Source organism: Chiroxiphia lanceolata, chromosome 8 (assembly GCF_009829145.1).
Source record: "Chiroxiphia lanceolata isolate bChiLan1 chromosome 8, bChiLan1.pri, whole genome shotgun sequence".
Taxonomy (NCBI): Eukaryota; Metazoa; Chordata; class Aves; order Passeriformes; family Pipridae; genus Chiroxiphia; species Chiroxiphia lanceolata.
In genome coordinates, this window is record NC_045644.1 from 14,860,175 (window position 1) to 14,876,646 (window position 16,472).

A 16,472-nucleotide genomic window follows, 5' to 3' on the forward strand; every position below is an offset into this window, starting at 1 on the left:
GTCCAAAACCATGAGCAGACCAAGCTTGGAGGAAGAGACTCTCCTGTTTTCCTTGCCATTTCCATGTTTCCTAGAGCCCCACTGCAAACTGGGACTTCTACAGTGGTTTTGAGCAGGGACAGAAAAGCAAGGCAAACCCTCAGTGTAACCACCAGCATCCCTGGAGCAGCAGAAGCAGGATATCCATTTGTCCCCTCTCCCATGTCTCTGGGAAGCTAACTGGCCTCTTGTTAAAAACTCCCAAGAAAATGTCGTTCTAGGACACAGGCATCAATTAGGCATCATAGTGCAGACCAAAAACAGGACAGAAAAGGCCCTGACTTGCTTGGTGTTCCTCTTTCACCTCCATAATAGCAAAATAAATCAATTAGTTCTTGTAATTTTCAAATTTTACCATAAAAGATGCATATCTAGCTCAAATTTTGTTTTCAATTTCAAATTTCAAAATTTGCCTACTTTTCTCTTTTTGTTTGTCTGTTTTTCTTCCTTTCTGTTTTCTTTCTTTTTCTTTTCATTGAAATTTTTGTAAGATGAAGTTCAAAAGTTCCTGGTAAATCTTCAAGTCCTGCTTTAGAGATGGAGTTGTTCCTGGAGCACCCCAGATGACTTGGGTAATGGTCTCTACTCTCCAAAGAGAACCTAGAGCAGCTCAGCAGCCAAAAAGTGGTACTGCAGGAACAAGAGATGAAAGCCTAGGGCTGGTGGAGATGCAGTAAAGTACAGGTATCTGAATATCCTCGTTTTAGGAATACAGATTTAACTAATCCCTTTATTCCTATAGCACCTGTGCTGCTCCATCCACAGATTTTGAGACCAGTGAAGATCCATACGGTCAAAATGACCAGTGCTAAGACATTTTTATCTGGGATTTCCTGGACTGCGCAATTTCCATCTGTGCAGCACAGAGCAGGCAGCGTGAACCAGACGCCTCTGGGAGAGCTCAGATCCCTGCACATGTGCTGCACAGATGGGTTGGGCTGGCACAGTAAATCTGCCATTTTCCTACACATTGGGCTCTCTCTCTGAGCACCAATCGACCCTGCAGCGCATGTGCAGTAAATCCCTCCCAGGATCCGTGGGACAAGCTCAGCCCGTGCTGTGCAGGAGATAGGGGCAAATGCTGTAGTGATGCCCTGTAATTCAGACGGGTGGCAGCCCCAGGTCTTGCCTGGCTGGATTTTCACATATCAGAAATCTGGATACATGTGAAAGTCTTCAAAAACAGTCCTCAGAATCTGCTGGGGCAGCATCTCTAGGTGGGAAAGCAGAACACATCAGAGGCACGTGGAGGAATAGGAGCTTTGAGTGGGGTGTTTCTGATACTGAGGATGAGAGAAGGTCACTGAGCTTGATAATGGCTTCTAACTCACAGAAGTTAGGTTTAGATTAGATATTAGGAAGAAATTCTTCACTGTGAGTGTGGTAAGGCACTGGAGTGGGTTGCCCAGAGAAGCTGCGGATGCCCCATCCTTGGAAGTGTTACAGGCCAGGGTGGATGGGACCCTGGTGAAAAGTGTCTGGTGAAAAGTGTCCCTGCCCATAGCAGGGGATTTGGAACTGGATGATCTTGAAGTTCCCTTTCAACCCAAACCTTTCCATTATTCTATGATATGTCCATCTCCTTACCCTTGCAGCTGCCCATGTGCCAGCATCCCATGCCACTATTGCTACTTGTGGGGCTCTGTGTCGAGCTAGAACTGAGAAAAATATAATTCAATATTGCTCAGTCACTCAAACAGTTCACAGTTCTGTCCCAGAAATGGTAATACCAGCACAAGGTGGGACTTAGCTCACAGGTCATTCATGAGCTGTGGGAGAATGGAGCAGAAGGACTGCAAAACTACAAGATGATATTGATACCAAAACTCTATATTGGGAAACTATGGGCCAAATCTGACCTCTTCCAGAGCATCTCCCACAGCCACATCTCCCAGGACCACAACTTTCACTTGAGTTTAGGCAGATCTCTCAAATGCTTCTCCTGTCCTGATTCAATGCTTGTCAGTCATGGAGCACCTACTGCAACCTTAAGTAAATTGCTCACATGGTTAATTAGCTTCCAAGTGTGTTATTTCTCATATGAATGTGTCTGGTTCCAGCTTCCAGCAACTGTAACTTCCTAGGCCTATTCCTGACTCATTAAAGAGACATCTGCATTTGGAAATCTCTTTTCCATGCAGGTAATTGCAGATCGTCATCCTTTAAATTAAAAAAAAAAAAAAAAAGAAAAGGTGATGCTGTAACAAGGAATTGCAGCTGAGTGCTGGACGTCACAAACATGAGTTATTTCATCTGTTGCTCCCTGGAGAACTACAAAATAACCAGACACCCTACCCCTGGCAAGCCTCAAATGTAGGAACAACACTGGCTTGCTTGTGGTGTCCTCGTGGATCCCTAGGGCTGGGTGGCAGATCTCTGCTCTTTGAACCAGCAGTGATGGGTAGAAATAACTTCGTGTTGTGCCTGAATTGGTTGATGAGGGGCACTAAGGCACAGGCTTCACTTACCAACTCCTTCGGGTTCCAGTGGAACAGTCAAATACCTACAGGAGCTGAGACAGGTACTAGACCCCACTCATGCCACCTGCTGCAAAGACTTTATCCTGAGGTGCCATATTTAAGACAAGAATTTCACTCCAGAAATAAGAATCTGGTGTGAACTAGGTATAAATCTGATGATATATTGTATTCTCCATCTGCTTGGCATCACCTTTCTTTATCCAACCTGATCTATGGTAGGGCTGCACAAGCCTTCTAGCAAAGAGGGTTTTATGTCCTTGGGGGCAGCTCGGCACTCCAGGGACTTAAGTGGGTACTTAAGTGGAAGAGAGAGTTGTTATCTTATAATCTACCTCTAGCCTCCACAATACCCTGTGACAATGACTTCTACAGTGCCATTGCAGACCATGGGAACAAACTTCATCCTTTCCAAAGCTTCCTTCCAAACTGTTTTCTGCTCTGTGGACAAAACACCCCATTCACAGGCTTGAGGACCTCGATAACATTCCCTCCAAGCTGTCTCTCTTCTGAGTTGAAGGGACATAGCCTATTTAGTCTCTTCTCACATGAAGAAATCGCAAACCTATATGCACATCCTCAGCTCCTTTCCCTGTAACCCTCCTGGTTCTATTATATCTTTTCTGAGATGAAATGACATAGACTGTAGATGGCAATCAGAATGAAAGTACAGTGTGTACTTAGACAGTACTGTAATCTCATCTATGTGTTTGCTTACCCATTTTGTTCTTCCTATGCAGGCGACCACGATTTTGGCATTACAGACATTGAATTAAGTTTCAGCAGCAACAACTATATTAACTCTTTCCTCTTAAAAGAGCAATAGCTAAATCCTTTGTTTGTATCTCAACTCCTTGACCCTGCTATATAACCAACTGTAAAATGATTCATCTCACCCTTCACACCTCATTTCAATGTATTTATGAATGGAGTCAGCTATAAGTTCAATGCTAGCAGAGCTTGAGTTCATGCTGCAGTGACCTCCTCCTCCCATTGCATCATTAATTTAAAGTTCCTTGTCTTGTGGCTTGAAGTTTTGCACAAAATTCTTGCTCTGGATCTATTGAGTGTCCTATTACAGTCTATGCCACCAGCCTTGCGGTAGCTTATGTAAGTTTGAAGCTTCTGGCTCTCTGACTGAGACACATTTGCTTCTGCAACATCACTAAAGAGCCTTAAACCAATACAGCAAGGATGTACTTTCTAAAGAAAGCCAAACAACCAAAACAGATTTTAAAAAATGCAGCGCTTACAAGTCCCCTGTGTCAAACATGGCAGAAGTCCTTGTCAGCAAGAGGACAGGACAAATGCTTACATTCATTTCTGAAGTTCACCCAGAGTCCTTCCCTCTGCCAGATACCACCTATTGCAGATATTTATTTCTCCTTCTCACTTTAATTTAAACAAACAAGCTCTGTCCATACACTGTCTTTGGCTGCTATTTGGGTAAAAAGCAATGCCTGAACTGCTGAGATAGACACAACCCTCTTCATCCTCATGATGGCAGAGGCACAAGGCATGGGCAGTCATCATAAAAATACTACCAAAGTCTCTCCCATTTTTAGCACCTTGATTTTGTTTTGTTGGAACCCAAGTGTACAACCTGTGCCATTTCATGGGCTATAAGCTAACAATTTTCTCTGCCACATATGTACCCACACAGGAACCCTGGGGTTGATTTCTGGTGCAGGGAGCAGGGCTGAGGACTGACTGGGTCAGGTTTTAATCTGACTCCTACCTGGGCTGCCCACAGATAACCAAGACATCATCTTCAAGCCCCTTCCTAACCCTGGCATATCCACAGCTTGCAGGGAGGAATGGATTCACCATCACTGACAAACATTATTCCTTACATTTATGGGCTCCTTTCAGATCACTGTGGAATGATATCATCACCAAAAGGAGACCAAGTGACCCAGATGGGTGGGTAACTCTCCACCAGTACTACAAAACAGGAGCAGGAGGCAGTAAAATCATGAAGGATGAGAAACTCTCATGCCTTGCAAGGGGAGGACTGAAAATTGGGAGCTTCCTCACCTGCTTCTGCCACCTGGCCAGAGGTGCTGTGGCTCTGTGACCAGAGGGTGGATACGCAATGGTGACAGCAGTATCAAGAAAACAGCAAGGAGGTTGGAAAGAGGGCAGAGATATCCAAGGAGGCACCAGATCTGGTGGCTTTGAGACCTGCGGGATGGGGAATAAAGACTGCAGCTTCAGACAAGAAAGATTTTCACTTCTCTGGTTACCTCAGCAGTTTCAGGTCTCAGAGTGGCCAGAGCATCAGGCACAGAGCGCCAACAACAGCCAGTCTAGCGTGGGCAAAAGTGACTGCCAGCCCTTATCCTGCTGACACAGCAGCTCCTGCTGTGGTGGAGGTAACACCCTGCTGCTCATGAGTGTCCAGTGGCAAAACCTGGGCTATAGCATCCAAAGAACAATAGGTAATGAAAGCCCCTAACTAAATCTGCCCAGATGTGCCAGTCTACATTTTGTACCTAATGTTCTGAGCTCTAACACATGTTAGTGCCTCTCCTTCCTAATAGCTTTCCCTTGCGTTTCTTCTCTTCCATGTTATTTAGCCATGCATTAACCTTTGTGTCTCATTCCTGATCTGTTGTTAAAATCTATGTTAATTCCTTAGAATCTTATAACTTTCCCCCCAAGCAAATTCTGAGCAGTCTGGGATTCCTGTACCCGCAGACGCAGTAGGTAGCTGACATGGTCTGCACTCCAACAGCTCAGGCTGCATGAATGGTCTAATTAACACCTCATCAAACTCAGCTTTTGGTTGTGTCTGGAGAAATTCCCTCTTGCACCTGTGCATCCACAAGACACCATATCTAGCCTCCTGAACAGCAGGCCCCAGCCACTGGAGCAGTGCTCCATCACTGCAGAGCTTGTCCTTACACCAGCAGTAGCAGTCCTGGTCAAGGCTCCAGGGCTTGCCAGCCCAGAGTGACACTGATGGCTATGGCTGCTCTGAGCTGTTGCTCTGTGCAGGGTGGTGCAAGAACTCAGGAGCAATAACTCATCACCAAAGGGTGTGCAAAGCCCAAGCTTCTGTGTTTCAGGCAGATCTCTCCTCCCCTCACCATATTGTGCTTCCATCATCAGGAAGTGCACAGCTATCACCCAGCACAACTCAGTGTCACCTGCCTAAGGACAACCTCTGCAGTGGGACAGTGTGAACACACCTCTACATACTGCAAACTCTCAGGTGTCCAATCTGCACTCATTGTTTAACAGACCCCAGAGAAAGGTGGCATCTCAGGAGGGGTTCAGTTCCACCCTGTCCTGGAGGACAGACCTTAGGATTGGGTCAGAACAGCCTTGGAGGTGCCCATCTTCCACCACTGAGACCAACAGAGCCTGGTGCTTAGCAGATAAAAATGCCCAACTCATGCTGACACTGCCAACATTGCAGGAAAAAATTTAAACATAATGAATAAGTTTGGCTTAGTTGCTTGAGATAACAGTTAAAAATAGACTGCAATGTTTGGTACACAAAGCATGCAACAGGAAAATGTAATTCTAGTTAATACTTTACACTGAGACTTTTCTCTGAATGTTTCAAGACCTAAGGTAACTCCTGAGGCTTTCCCTGGAGAACATCTAATGCCAAGTTCTACTGTTGGAGATCACTCCCTGGGCTTCTCTGAGCTCTCCTCTCTCATTTCAGTTCATTTCCATTGCTTCCCCTACCAAAACTCACTTCCTCACTTTGTGTAACAGAACCATGCTTGCCTGACATACTAATCCACCCTTCCCATCTTCTCCTCTGGGGTGTCATCTCCTCCCTCCTGACTTAATTAACGAGTCATAATCTTCCACTTGGTATATCTCTTCCTACCTAGCTGACTTCTGCTGTTCATCACATTTTTTGTTTTAAAGAAGAGAAAAACTTTGCAGACTTTGCATCACCTGGACTATTAGCTGCACACACTTCATTCACTCAGGATGACATCCTACTGTGATCACTATGTAGACCACTCATGGTGGTCTAGCAAGGCAGACAGAAGATTTGATATTGAGAGCATCTTCCTAATCCTTCTCATCTCTCTTGCTTGCTAACTATGTGGGGCTCATTCAGGACTGTGAGAGGCATGTCCTGGCTGTGACAGCACCAGGCACATGCTGAGCCACATTCCATTGACCAGTTCTGGATTCTCCTGCAGAAGACAGAGCTCTCAGTAGCATTAACCCAGATACTGAAGAGACCTTGGGGAGCTACTAGAAATAAAGCTCATGCTGTCAAAGAGCTTCGACACTGGGGTTTGTCCTTTTGCAACTCCATTTCCAAATACTGCAAATGAGCGTTTAGTCCTCTGTCTTTGTGTAATCAGACTCGTTCCTCCTCTTTACGCCCTGCTTGGTAATAATGAGGTCTCTATGTGGAAAGACAAGCAGCTCTTTTCCCACAGGACCCCGTGGGCTGTAAGGCCATGCAGGCAAGTGCCGCTTGTCGTGAGCTGCAGACACCAGGATTTGGAGTGCAGGACACAAGGTTTCTCCATGGGAAAGAGAAAACACTTTGGGCACCTGTTGACCAGAGCCACCCTGGCAGGCAGGATGGCAGCAGAGGAAACAGCACATAGCTTGGAGAGCAGGCATGCTAATCACAACTCTTTCAGACCAGCACGGGGGTCTGGAGAGCCCCCACCATCCTGTCACCAGGGCTGTAGCTCTTACATACCTACCCTTTCATTTGAGATGGGGTTTCTGCCATTCTCTCCACCACACTGCACACTACAGCCTCACTTACAGGGTTGCCGTCTGTCAAAACACAGCCCCAGCAACACTGAGCTGCTGGACCACCCTGGCCGTGTGACTTGGCTCTTCCGACCTCCCTTCCCTGGGACCCGGCTGCGGTGCACGAAGGGCAAACGCAGCAGTAGGACTTCCCTTTCTCTAATAGCTTCTTGGCTCTCATCCCCATTGTTTGTCTTACTCAGCCCGCTCCTCCCGGCGCTAATAGATTTCCTGCTGATCAAGGCTACTACAACATTTTGTAACTCCCCCTGCGCCGCTTCCATGCCCTGTACCAAACCCAGGGGCTCCGTCAAGCACTGCACTCCCGCGGCATCGGCGCCAGCTGTAGTGTGGGTGCAGGGGCTGTTCCCCCACTTTTGTCGGTGGGAGGGACACTGGCGTCGCAGCTGGTTCAACCAGCTTTATGGTCTCTTTGTGCTGCTGCAGCAGAGCTGAGAATCTGGCCCTGGCTCCCTCCCCGCCTCGCTGGGGACTGCATCAGTGTGCTGTTTATTGTTTCTGCCAGATCATTCCTGCAGATGTTAATGAATGCTAGACCCAGCTTTGCTCCCAGCAGAGTCCCTTCCACACCTCCCCCTGCCCAGTCTTCTGCACTGGAGTTTCTGTTTACAGTCCTGCAGGGATTTTCGCTTCTGCTGCATGGTCTTCAAGCCGCACAGTCTCAACTCCTGCTGCCAGCAGGCTCCCACACCTCCCTGATTCCTGTAGCTGTCCAATGTCACCTCCAGGTGTCTGTGTCCCTCACTGTCACCATTCCTTCTCCACCTTTGGCCTTCCCAAACTAGAGACCTGCCAATTCTCCTTGGAGGAAGAGGGCTTGGTCGGTGAAGAAAGTTGCTAGAGGTTCTTCCTCTGCATGTATGGAGAAAGCACAGGGAGAAGAAGTCACTAAACAGTGACAAAGCAATTTGTCCAGGAGAACTCAGAGATAAAACATCCACACTGGTAAGTGGTGCCAGGACCCACCTCCTGATCCAGCAGCCCACAGGCATGCAGCAGCCTGCGCTGTCTTCAGATCCCAACAATGTGGGCACCTCAGTCTGCCTATAATTGGGAAACACTGGAAATGCTTGGGAGAGTGTTAATCAGTTCAGCCTAAAATCCCAGCAGCTACCTCTGCAGAATTTTAGCAGTACAGACAACCATCTCCCCAAGCCTCTGCTACTATGGTGGCTCACCCTGGAGGCTATTGGACATTGGGAATTCAAAGAGCAAGCCTACCTGTTGCAAAAGGGCTCTGTCTCAGGAGGGATTTCTGATCTCTTTTTCATCAAAGCAACATCACTTACCCTTCCAGGAAAGCGATGACATTCTTTCTGGGCCTCCCAATGTTTGGCCCATAGAGGTGTGCTCTGGAATAAGTGCGGATAAGCTGCATCAGGCTTCTCAGCTGAGTGTAGTCCTTTCCTAGCTGGCTGCCATTCACCGAGCGGCCGATCAGCGTCCGGTAGTTATTGGGTTCTGGGAAAATAAAAATAGACAAGCAAGGCTTGTCAGCTCTGCTCCTTCATCTGCACTTCCAGAGAGAGAGACACACAGCTCACCCTGTCACACAGCTTGAGGTCCGGAGAGGAGGCAGACAGCAGAAGGAACCTTTAAGGAGCAGATGAGAGCCACTGCTTGCTCTCCTGCACCCCTTTTACTGTGTGCTGGGAGAAGGACCTGTACCTTGGTGTCATGCTCCCATCCCCGTAGAGTTGCCCACTTCCCATGGCACTGTAGCCACCATACAAGTCCACCCCAGGACCAGCTGAGCCCAGCAGCCAGGGCAGAAACATTGCATACACTTAATACTAACTAGTAGAAATGTCCAGCTAAGGGCTAACTCACACCAAGTCTGTCTTAGAGATGGTGCTGGGGCCTTTAAATCCATCTGAAACTACACTGGCAAATTATCCTGGGATCTGCAAATATTCTCTTCCAGACCTGAATATATTTCTCCTACAGTGAGCTCCATTCCCGTGGCTCTCCTGTTCCCACACTCACCATTGCCCAGCTCCCAGGAGATGTTGTACTTCTTGCTGGCACTGTACTTCAGGAGGCTGAGGGCATTGGAGCTGTTCCAGGAGTTGTTGGGATTTCGGCGCAAAGCATTCAGTGCAAAGATCAGGTGAAGGCCAGAGCAGTCAGCAAAGTTATAGAGTTTGTCTAGAGACCTGGCTGGGAAGAAACAAAAAACAGTTTGTAATTCAAAAGAAAGCTAGTTCCAGGGAGGTTCAAATGATCCTGCTGTCCATCATACCTTGCCTTCTGTGTAGGATGAACCAGAGTCAAATGCCATCCCCACGACATCTGTAACTGCGGAAATGAACCTGACCTTTGAAACTGAGATAGGATTCCAGGTGTGGGCTCATCTCCTTCCAGCATGAAACTTGGACGCCCTCCACCTCTGTGTCAGAGCTGGGGCCATGTTACCAGAGACAAGTGACTTTATAACATCTCTTTTCATCTGCTGTTGGCAAGGAAAGTTCAGCCTTTCCTGTGCTTATTCTGCCTTGTATCTTTTCCAGAGCAAACCTCTGCGGTGACTGGGGAGCAGAGGAGGAAATCACCACCCCAGAGCTGCCAGCTCATGGCCACCTCTCCTACATGCCACAACAGCCTGCTCTCTGCTCCCACAGGCCCCAGTACAGTAACCAAGACCCAGCAATGACCAAGTAAAGCCTCCATGCACCACACACCCAGCTAAACTCTGCCCTGCACCCAAAGACTGGAGCTTTGTATCATCTCTTGACATAGGGGAGAGAGGGCCTCCCTGCCTGGATGTGCCCTGATGCCAGGGTGGCCTTCCTGAGGTCCTGGGGTCTTTGTGAGATTTGTATCCTACCTGCTGGCCCCAAAGTTCCCAGGCTGGCATCTCCCTGTACTATAGCCTCAATGAGCAGTGGGGAACCAGCCAGCAGCGGCAGGAGAGACCAAAGAAAGAGCTGATCCACTATTTAGGGTGGTGTGACATTAGCACAGGGCCCTCTTGGGAGAGACACAATACTTAATGCCTTTTTTTTCTTAAATCTTCCTTAAAAACTGAAAAGCAATCAAATGCCTGATGAAGCTAATGCCAGTATTAGCAGGACACAAACTCACATGACAGAGAGAGGAGATTTGGCTAGAGAGCAATTAGATAACAGTGGTGTTTTCAATCATCCCTGCCTGTTGAACTGCATCCCAGGACACTCAGTGAGCTTCCTGAAACAGCCTTGGAGATGCAACCACTTAACTGTGAGGAGCCACCAGGGATAGGGAGGTTCCAGGGGGCCAGGGAGGGCAGACTGAGGGTTCTGCTTTCAGAAGAGGGGAAGAAGGCACTGGGGAATTATGGAGTAGGCAAACTGGCTTCAGGTCCCAGAAAAACACTTGGACAAATAATCAAGTTGCTTGTCAGCACTTACAAAATATAAGGAGATGATCAACAGCCAGAGGGAAATGCCAAGAACAAATCACACTGAAGCAATCTACTGACAGGAGAGAGGTGCTTGCGGGCAGCAAAGCAGCCATTTATGTCTTATACCTTGATGGGTTTTGAGACTTTGAACACAAAGGATTGCACATGATATTCTCTCCGGAAACTGAGGTAACCCTGATCTGGACAGAATTGCAGTGAGAAATACACACACAACAAGAGCAGCTCTCAGTAATTTGCTGTTAGCGTGAAGGGGTTAGGCAGCCTTCTCCAGATCATTTTCAAAAAAAAGTGGGTTATAAAGGAGCAGAGGATACATCAAACTTGCCATGGCACTAAGGTTATAGCATGCACCACCATGGGCAAGGGAGCTGAAGGGAATGGAGAGGAGGCCACTGCATGCTCAAGGAATTGCCCTAATGCCAGGGGAATGCTCCAAGATTCCCTGCAGCATGCTGCCCATCTGAGGTGCAAGTGAAATGGTGACAGCCAGGACCTGCTCATTCTGGTTGGGATAAGCTGCTACAGCCTGAATGTCTGCATTTGTACTGTTGCCTTTACTGGTCACTGAAAGCCTCAGTGAATACAGAACCAGCTCTAAGAGTAAACTTGTTTCAAAAGTAAAGTTCTAAGGAGGGTCAAGGAAATAAGCTAACTGAATAGCTAACATTTAATGGACTGCAGAAAAGTTATGGAAAGAAGACAGGGAAAATGTGGAAAAGAAATTCCTAATCCTTTTCACAACCTTTTTCTAAATGCTACTGGGTTGTTTGAGTGAAAAGTAGCTGAATTAGATTAATCTAATGTATTCATCCCACTGGTTCAGGCACATTAGCTGTTTTTCTGGATGTTTAGTGAATTAGAGACAGATACAGTTACTTAATACTCATTTACTCCAGACCCCCAGGCAAAAAGCTGCACTTGAAATGAGACTCCTATAAAGAGGATAAGATAGACACCCAAATGACAAATGAAGCAGTAAAAAAGGTGTTACCTGCAGTTCTTCTGAGAGAAATGAAACCTTTTCACAGCACAAAACAGTTGTACTGCAGGAGGGGATTTGGTTCATATTTAGGAGCCACTGCAGGGGACTGAGAATTGATTTTCCATGCATCCACAAGAGGAAACAAGATGTCTGTTCATCCCAATGCAGGGCCTACCACTGTGAAATTATATTTTCCCCATGACACTTATTTTGTTTCCGTGCGCCTGGACACAGAGATGCCACGTGTATTTCATGTTCTGCCACAACTTTCCAAGCTGGAAACCTCGGCAATCAGGGGAGCAGGCAAGGAAGAACACACAGATGTCTGGAATTTGCTCCTGCACATTTCCAGTGGTGTCCCAGAACAGACCGACTTACAGACTGCAATGAAGCTACAAAGAGCAGAAAAGCACTAATAAACCTATCTTTGCATGAAACCAGATTGTTAATACAGCCACTCTTGGTATCAAGAGTATCAGGTACCAAATCCACTTACCTTCTTTGCTCTTGGCAGCTGCCTTGGGATTGTATGAACTTGGAAGAAAACCCATCCAGTCACTCTGGAAGAGCCTTGATAATCAGTTTGCACAAACTCCCCAACCATTTGTGGTTAAAGCACATGTCTGACCCCTCTGAGATGACTGCCTTAAACTGGATGTCTTCAATGCAGACAGCTGCATTTAGATGAGAAGAATACTGTCATGCAGAGTGCATGACAGCAGTGTGCTCAAGTGGCCAAGGAGGCCAATGGCATCCCGGCTTGGATCAGAAACAGCATGGCCAGCAGGACCAGGGCAGCAGTCATCTTCCTGTACTTGGCACTCATGAGGCCGCACCTTGAGTACTGTGTTCAGTTTTGGGTCCCACACTGTAAGAAAGACATTGAGATGCTGGAGCATGTCCAGAGAGGGACAACAAAGCTGTCGAAGGGTCTGGAGCACAAGTCTTATGGGGAGGAGATGAAGGAGCTAGAGGTGTTCAGCCTGAAGAAAAGGGGGCTCAGAGAGACCCTATCAACTTTCTAAAACTACCTGAAAGGAGGTTGTAGCAAGGTGGGGGTCAGCCTGTTTTCTCAAGCAACAAGCATTAGGACAAGAGGAAAGAGCCTCATGTTGTGCCAGAGGAGGTTTAGACTGGATATTAGGAAAAATTTCTTCACTGAAAGAGTTATCAAGGATTGGAGCAGGCTGCCCAAGGAAGAAGTCGAGTCACTATTTCTGGAGATATTTAAAAGAGGTGCAGATGTGGCACTTGGGGGCACAGTTTAGTGATGGAGTTGGCAATATTAGGATAATGGTTGGACTTAATGATCTTAGAGGTCTTTTTCAACCTAAATGATTCTATGATTCTGTGGATGGCTAAAGCACAAAAAGAAGCTTATTTAGAAGACTTTGAGTGATGTCCAGTCCTCCATATGTACAAACAGGGCCATAAGAAAATGCTATAAATATTTTACATGACTAGGGATGGCAACATTACTTCTGAGTAATGAGAACATGAAGAATCATAGTATTATTAACAGCTGGCTAAAACTCACTTTGAATTTTGGATAATTGCACTATTTTTTCTTCATAAAACAAAGAAAATCATACAGGAATTTAACCTTTCTCCAGCTAACAGATCATTAGGCAAGGCTTTCACAAAGTATTTCAATAGAAAAAGCCATTGTCGTACTAGAATGAATATTAATAGAGCAGAACTGGATTTATGGGATGTTCTCCCTGCCCCTTCTCCCTCTCTGCCCAGTGCAGAGATGCACATACTCAGCACTCGAGTGCCACTGAGCTCAGGGAGAACGAATTAAAAAAAAAAATAATTAAAAAAAAGTGGAAGGATGCTGAGAGTCAGCTTCTTCCATTTACTAATGCTCACATAGTTGGAGTGAGGATAATCAAGGCAAGAAAACTCTGTTCATTCGCACCCAGTGGCAGCACTTGATAGTGAGTCTCAGTGGGGCAGGTGCCTGTCTCAGTGGGTTTGGGACAAACAGCAGCCAGTAGTCAGAGGCCACATAACCCTGGCACAAAAAAGAAATCAGAAGATATTTAGGCTTTCTCAATCTTTTGCATCCTTGTTTGCAGAGGTTTGAATGCATCTGGACAGTGAGTACAGCCCAACGATGCATGGCTGGGTGACCACCAGTGAAGATCTGCTAGAAAACCCTACACTCAGCCAAAGCTCTGCACAGAAATTAAAGTTTTTAGCTGCTTGTATTGATCTCATGCATTCTGCAAAGAGAGACAAACAATTTCAAAATGCAGAAGGTGTCTGTGAAGCCACAAATGATGGTGGGGCTCAAGGGACAAGTACGTCCTTTGGGATTCTTTCCCATTTTTCTTCTTTTTATACAAGGCTAAATTTTAATGTTCTCTGAAAGATGGATGGTACTTAACTCTGTGACATGCCAATACAAAATCTGAGGCACATTAAAACATCTCTGACAGTTTTAAATAATTGGAAAGACTTTCCAATTGTAGTTACTGAATTAAACATTATACGAGAGACTTTTTAAAGAACACAGTATTGACTGCTGTTTGGTAAGAGGGACAGTTCAAGAATCTCTGGGTTTTAAAATCTTCTGCATTTTTTATTCTGCTTCAGGAACTTTGCTTTGTCAGGGTTTAGCACGAAGAGAGAAAATTCATGTGCCCTTTGAGATGGAGGCTGAGATCAGTCAGTGGGCTGAGGGGTGGTGGGGCATGGCACAGTGTGCCAGGGGCTTTTGTAACTCTGGGAAGTCAACCAGGAGGGCAGGAAAGAAGAGCCCGTTCTCCCTCTATTCCCACCATTCACCACACCTATCTCGTGTATGTACAGCACATGCAAGCACTGAGGAGGATGAGATAAGAGCCAAGCATGGAGTGAGCAACACACAGTACAGTCTCCAAATCCTCAGGTTAGCTGAGAGACCAGTCAAATGCACAACAGATGAACCCTTCTGTTGACAAAGCAAAGAAATGTAGTTCTAGAAAGAACAATTTCAACTAATCATGGGTGTTGCTCAACTCTCTGTTCTCCATAAATTCCAAGCAAGGCCTGAAGCCTCCCTGCAAACAACTCCTGGTGGCAGCACTGCAGCATCCCCTCCTCCTCGAGCTTCTCGAAGGAGATAGTGGAGGGTTGGGATTGGGAAAGACCTGGCAAAGAGCAAATCCCAAAGAGATTTTTAGAGGAAGGGGGCAGAAGGAGTGGTACAGGCTGTTCGGAGAAGAGATGAGTAAGATGGCTGGTGAGAGCAATGAATGGAAAAAGAGAGATACTCCCACTTACAGAAGAACAAGTGGGTACATGGAAAATTTATTTACAAACAAATTGCCACCACTGTCAGCTGAATCCCATTTGCACTGGCTCTCTTACACTGAAAATCCTCATAAAACCACGTGTGTGGCAAGGACTAAATGTTTTCTTAGCAATAAATATGAATCAGAAGATATGCAACAGGCAATTAGAGTAATTCCAGACCCATGGGACAGGTCAGCAACACTGTCTTGAATTCTTCCCATGGATTGTATCCTCAGTCACGACAGGGTTTCAGACAAGGAAAGCAGAAAAACCCCATCCAAAATCTGTACATTTAGAGCACCAAAGAATAACCTTTACCATCACTGCAAGTTCAGAGGAAAAGTAACATCCCACACTGTCCATATGCGCTGTAACATCCAGCTTGAGCCATCGGATCATGGGAAGTTTTTTCTATTCTAGCTGCATGCTAAGCCATTCCATCAAAGTTGCTGCTTAATGAGAATTTTAAAGATTTCAAGGCTACCAAGAAACCCACACAGTTGCTGGAAATCACATTTTAATGATGACCATCCCAGCTGGGAACCTGTTTGGTTTTAATTCAGTCTTCTGGAGCATTTTGTTTTGCAGTAAAACCCCACCATGTAAAGACGCTGAAGAATTCCCAGGCAAAATTCCTGGCGGGAGGGAAATATTTGCTTGCCTCAGATACACGTTTCACCTGAAATGATCCCTCTACCTGGTCAGTTTCCCAGTAACCTCCAAAAATGATGGAGGTGTGCAGAACTGTCCCTTACTCTCCTTTACCTACCAGGCTTCCTTATTGCTCTACGGAGGAGCAAAAGATGGGCATGTACTATGAGTGGGAAGCCCTTTCCAACGCAAGGTGCAGCATTGGAGGTCTGCTCTGAGTGACAAGAAGTGCTTTGACAGAGCCTAATGGTACTACAGAAAAGGGATCTAGTTTAATCCTATCTGAAGAATACCTGAAAGTTGGAGGAACTGGCTTTAATACTGCCAGCCAGTGAAGAAATGCTGCGCACTGTGTGTTAATGAGAACCTGGATTTTATATCCAGCTGGATGACAGATGGGGGATCTGGGGCTATTCCCTTTGGAGTATCGAGGGGGCCTTTTTCCAGAGGAATTGTCATCATCCCTGGTCTTTAGGCAGCTGAACATCGACCCTCAATATTCATTCAAGTCTTTAACTAGATTTTTCATTTCACTGCCAACACAGAGGTGATTATGCTGACCACGTGAGCAGGTTTATTCCTTAACACTGCCATACAGAAATAGCAGTCTGGGGGCTTGGTGTCAATCTCTCGCCAATAAGGAGCTTGGCCAGCAGCCATGGATTGTGGGCTGAGTTCCCAGCTGGCATATAACTTGGAAGACAACCACGAGGTCTGGGTTCAATATCCAATTGCTAAGGAGTCTGGCTGACAGCCTCATTTTGTGGAATGAATCCCAAATTAATATAATTCTTTTGATACCAGACAAGGGGCATGGACTGCTTCCAAATGCTCTAAGGGCTCAGATAAAAGCCATAGGCATTGGGTT

At 46.3% G+C, this 16,472-nt stretch overlaps 1 protein-coding gene across 2 annotated transcripts in view; it reads right to left on the bottom strand.

Moving 5' to 3' along the window:
* HPSE2 (heparanase 2 (inactive)) overlaps positions 1-16,472 on the bottom strand; it is a 109,384-nt gene that overhangs the window by 27,178 nt on the left and 65,734 nt on the right. Inside the window, exons 3-5 of one of the 2 annotated variants that reach the window (XM_032695392.1) lie at positions 9,273-9,446; positions 8,576-8,747; positions 4,554-4,700 (exon numbers count right to left, since the gene is read on the bottom strand). In XM_032695392.1, the coding sequence (XP_032551283.1) occupies positions 4,554-4,700; positions 8,576-8,747; positions 9,273-9,446 (493 nt within the window). The remainder of the gene's footprint in view (positions 1-4,553; positions 4,701-8,575; positions 8,748-9,272; positions 9,447-16,472) is intronic. The other variant, XM_032695393.1, reaches the window with a different exon arrangement.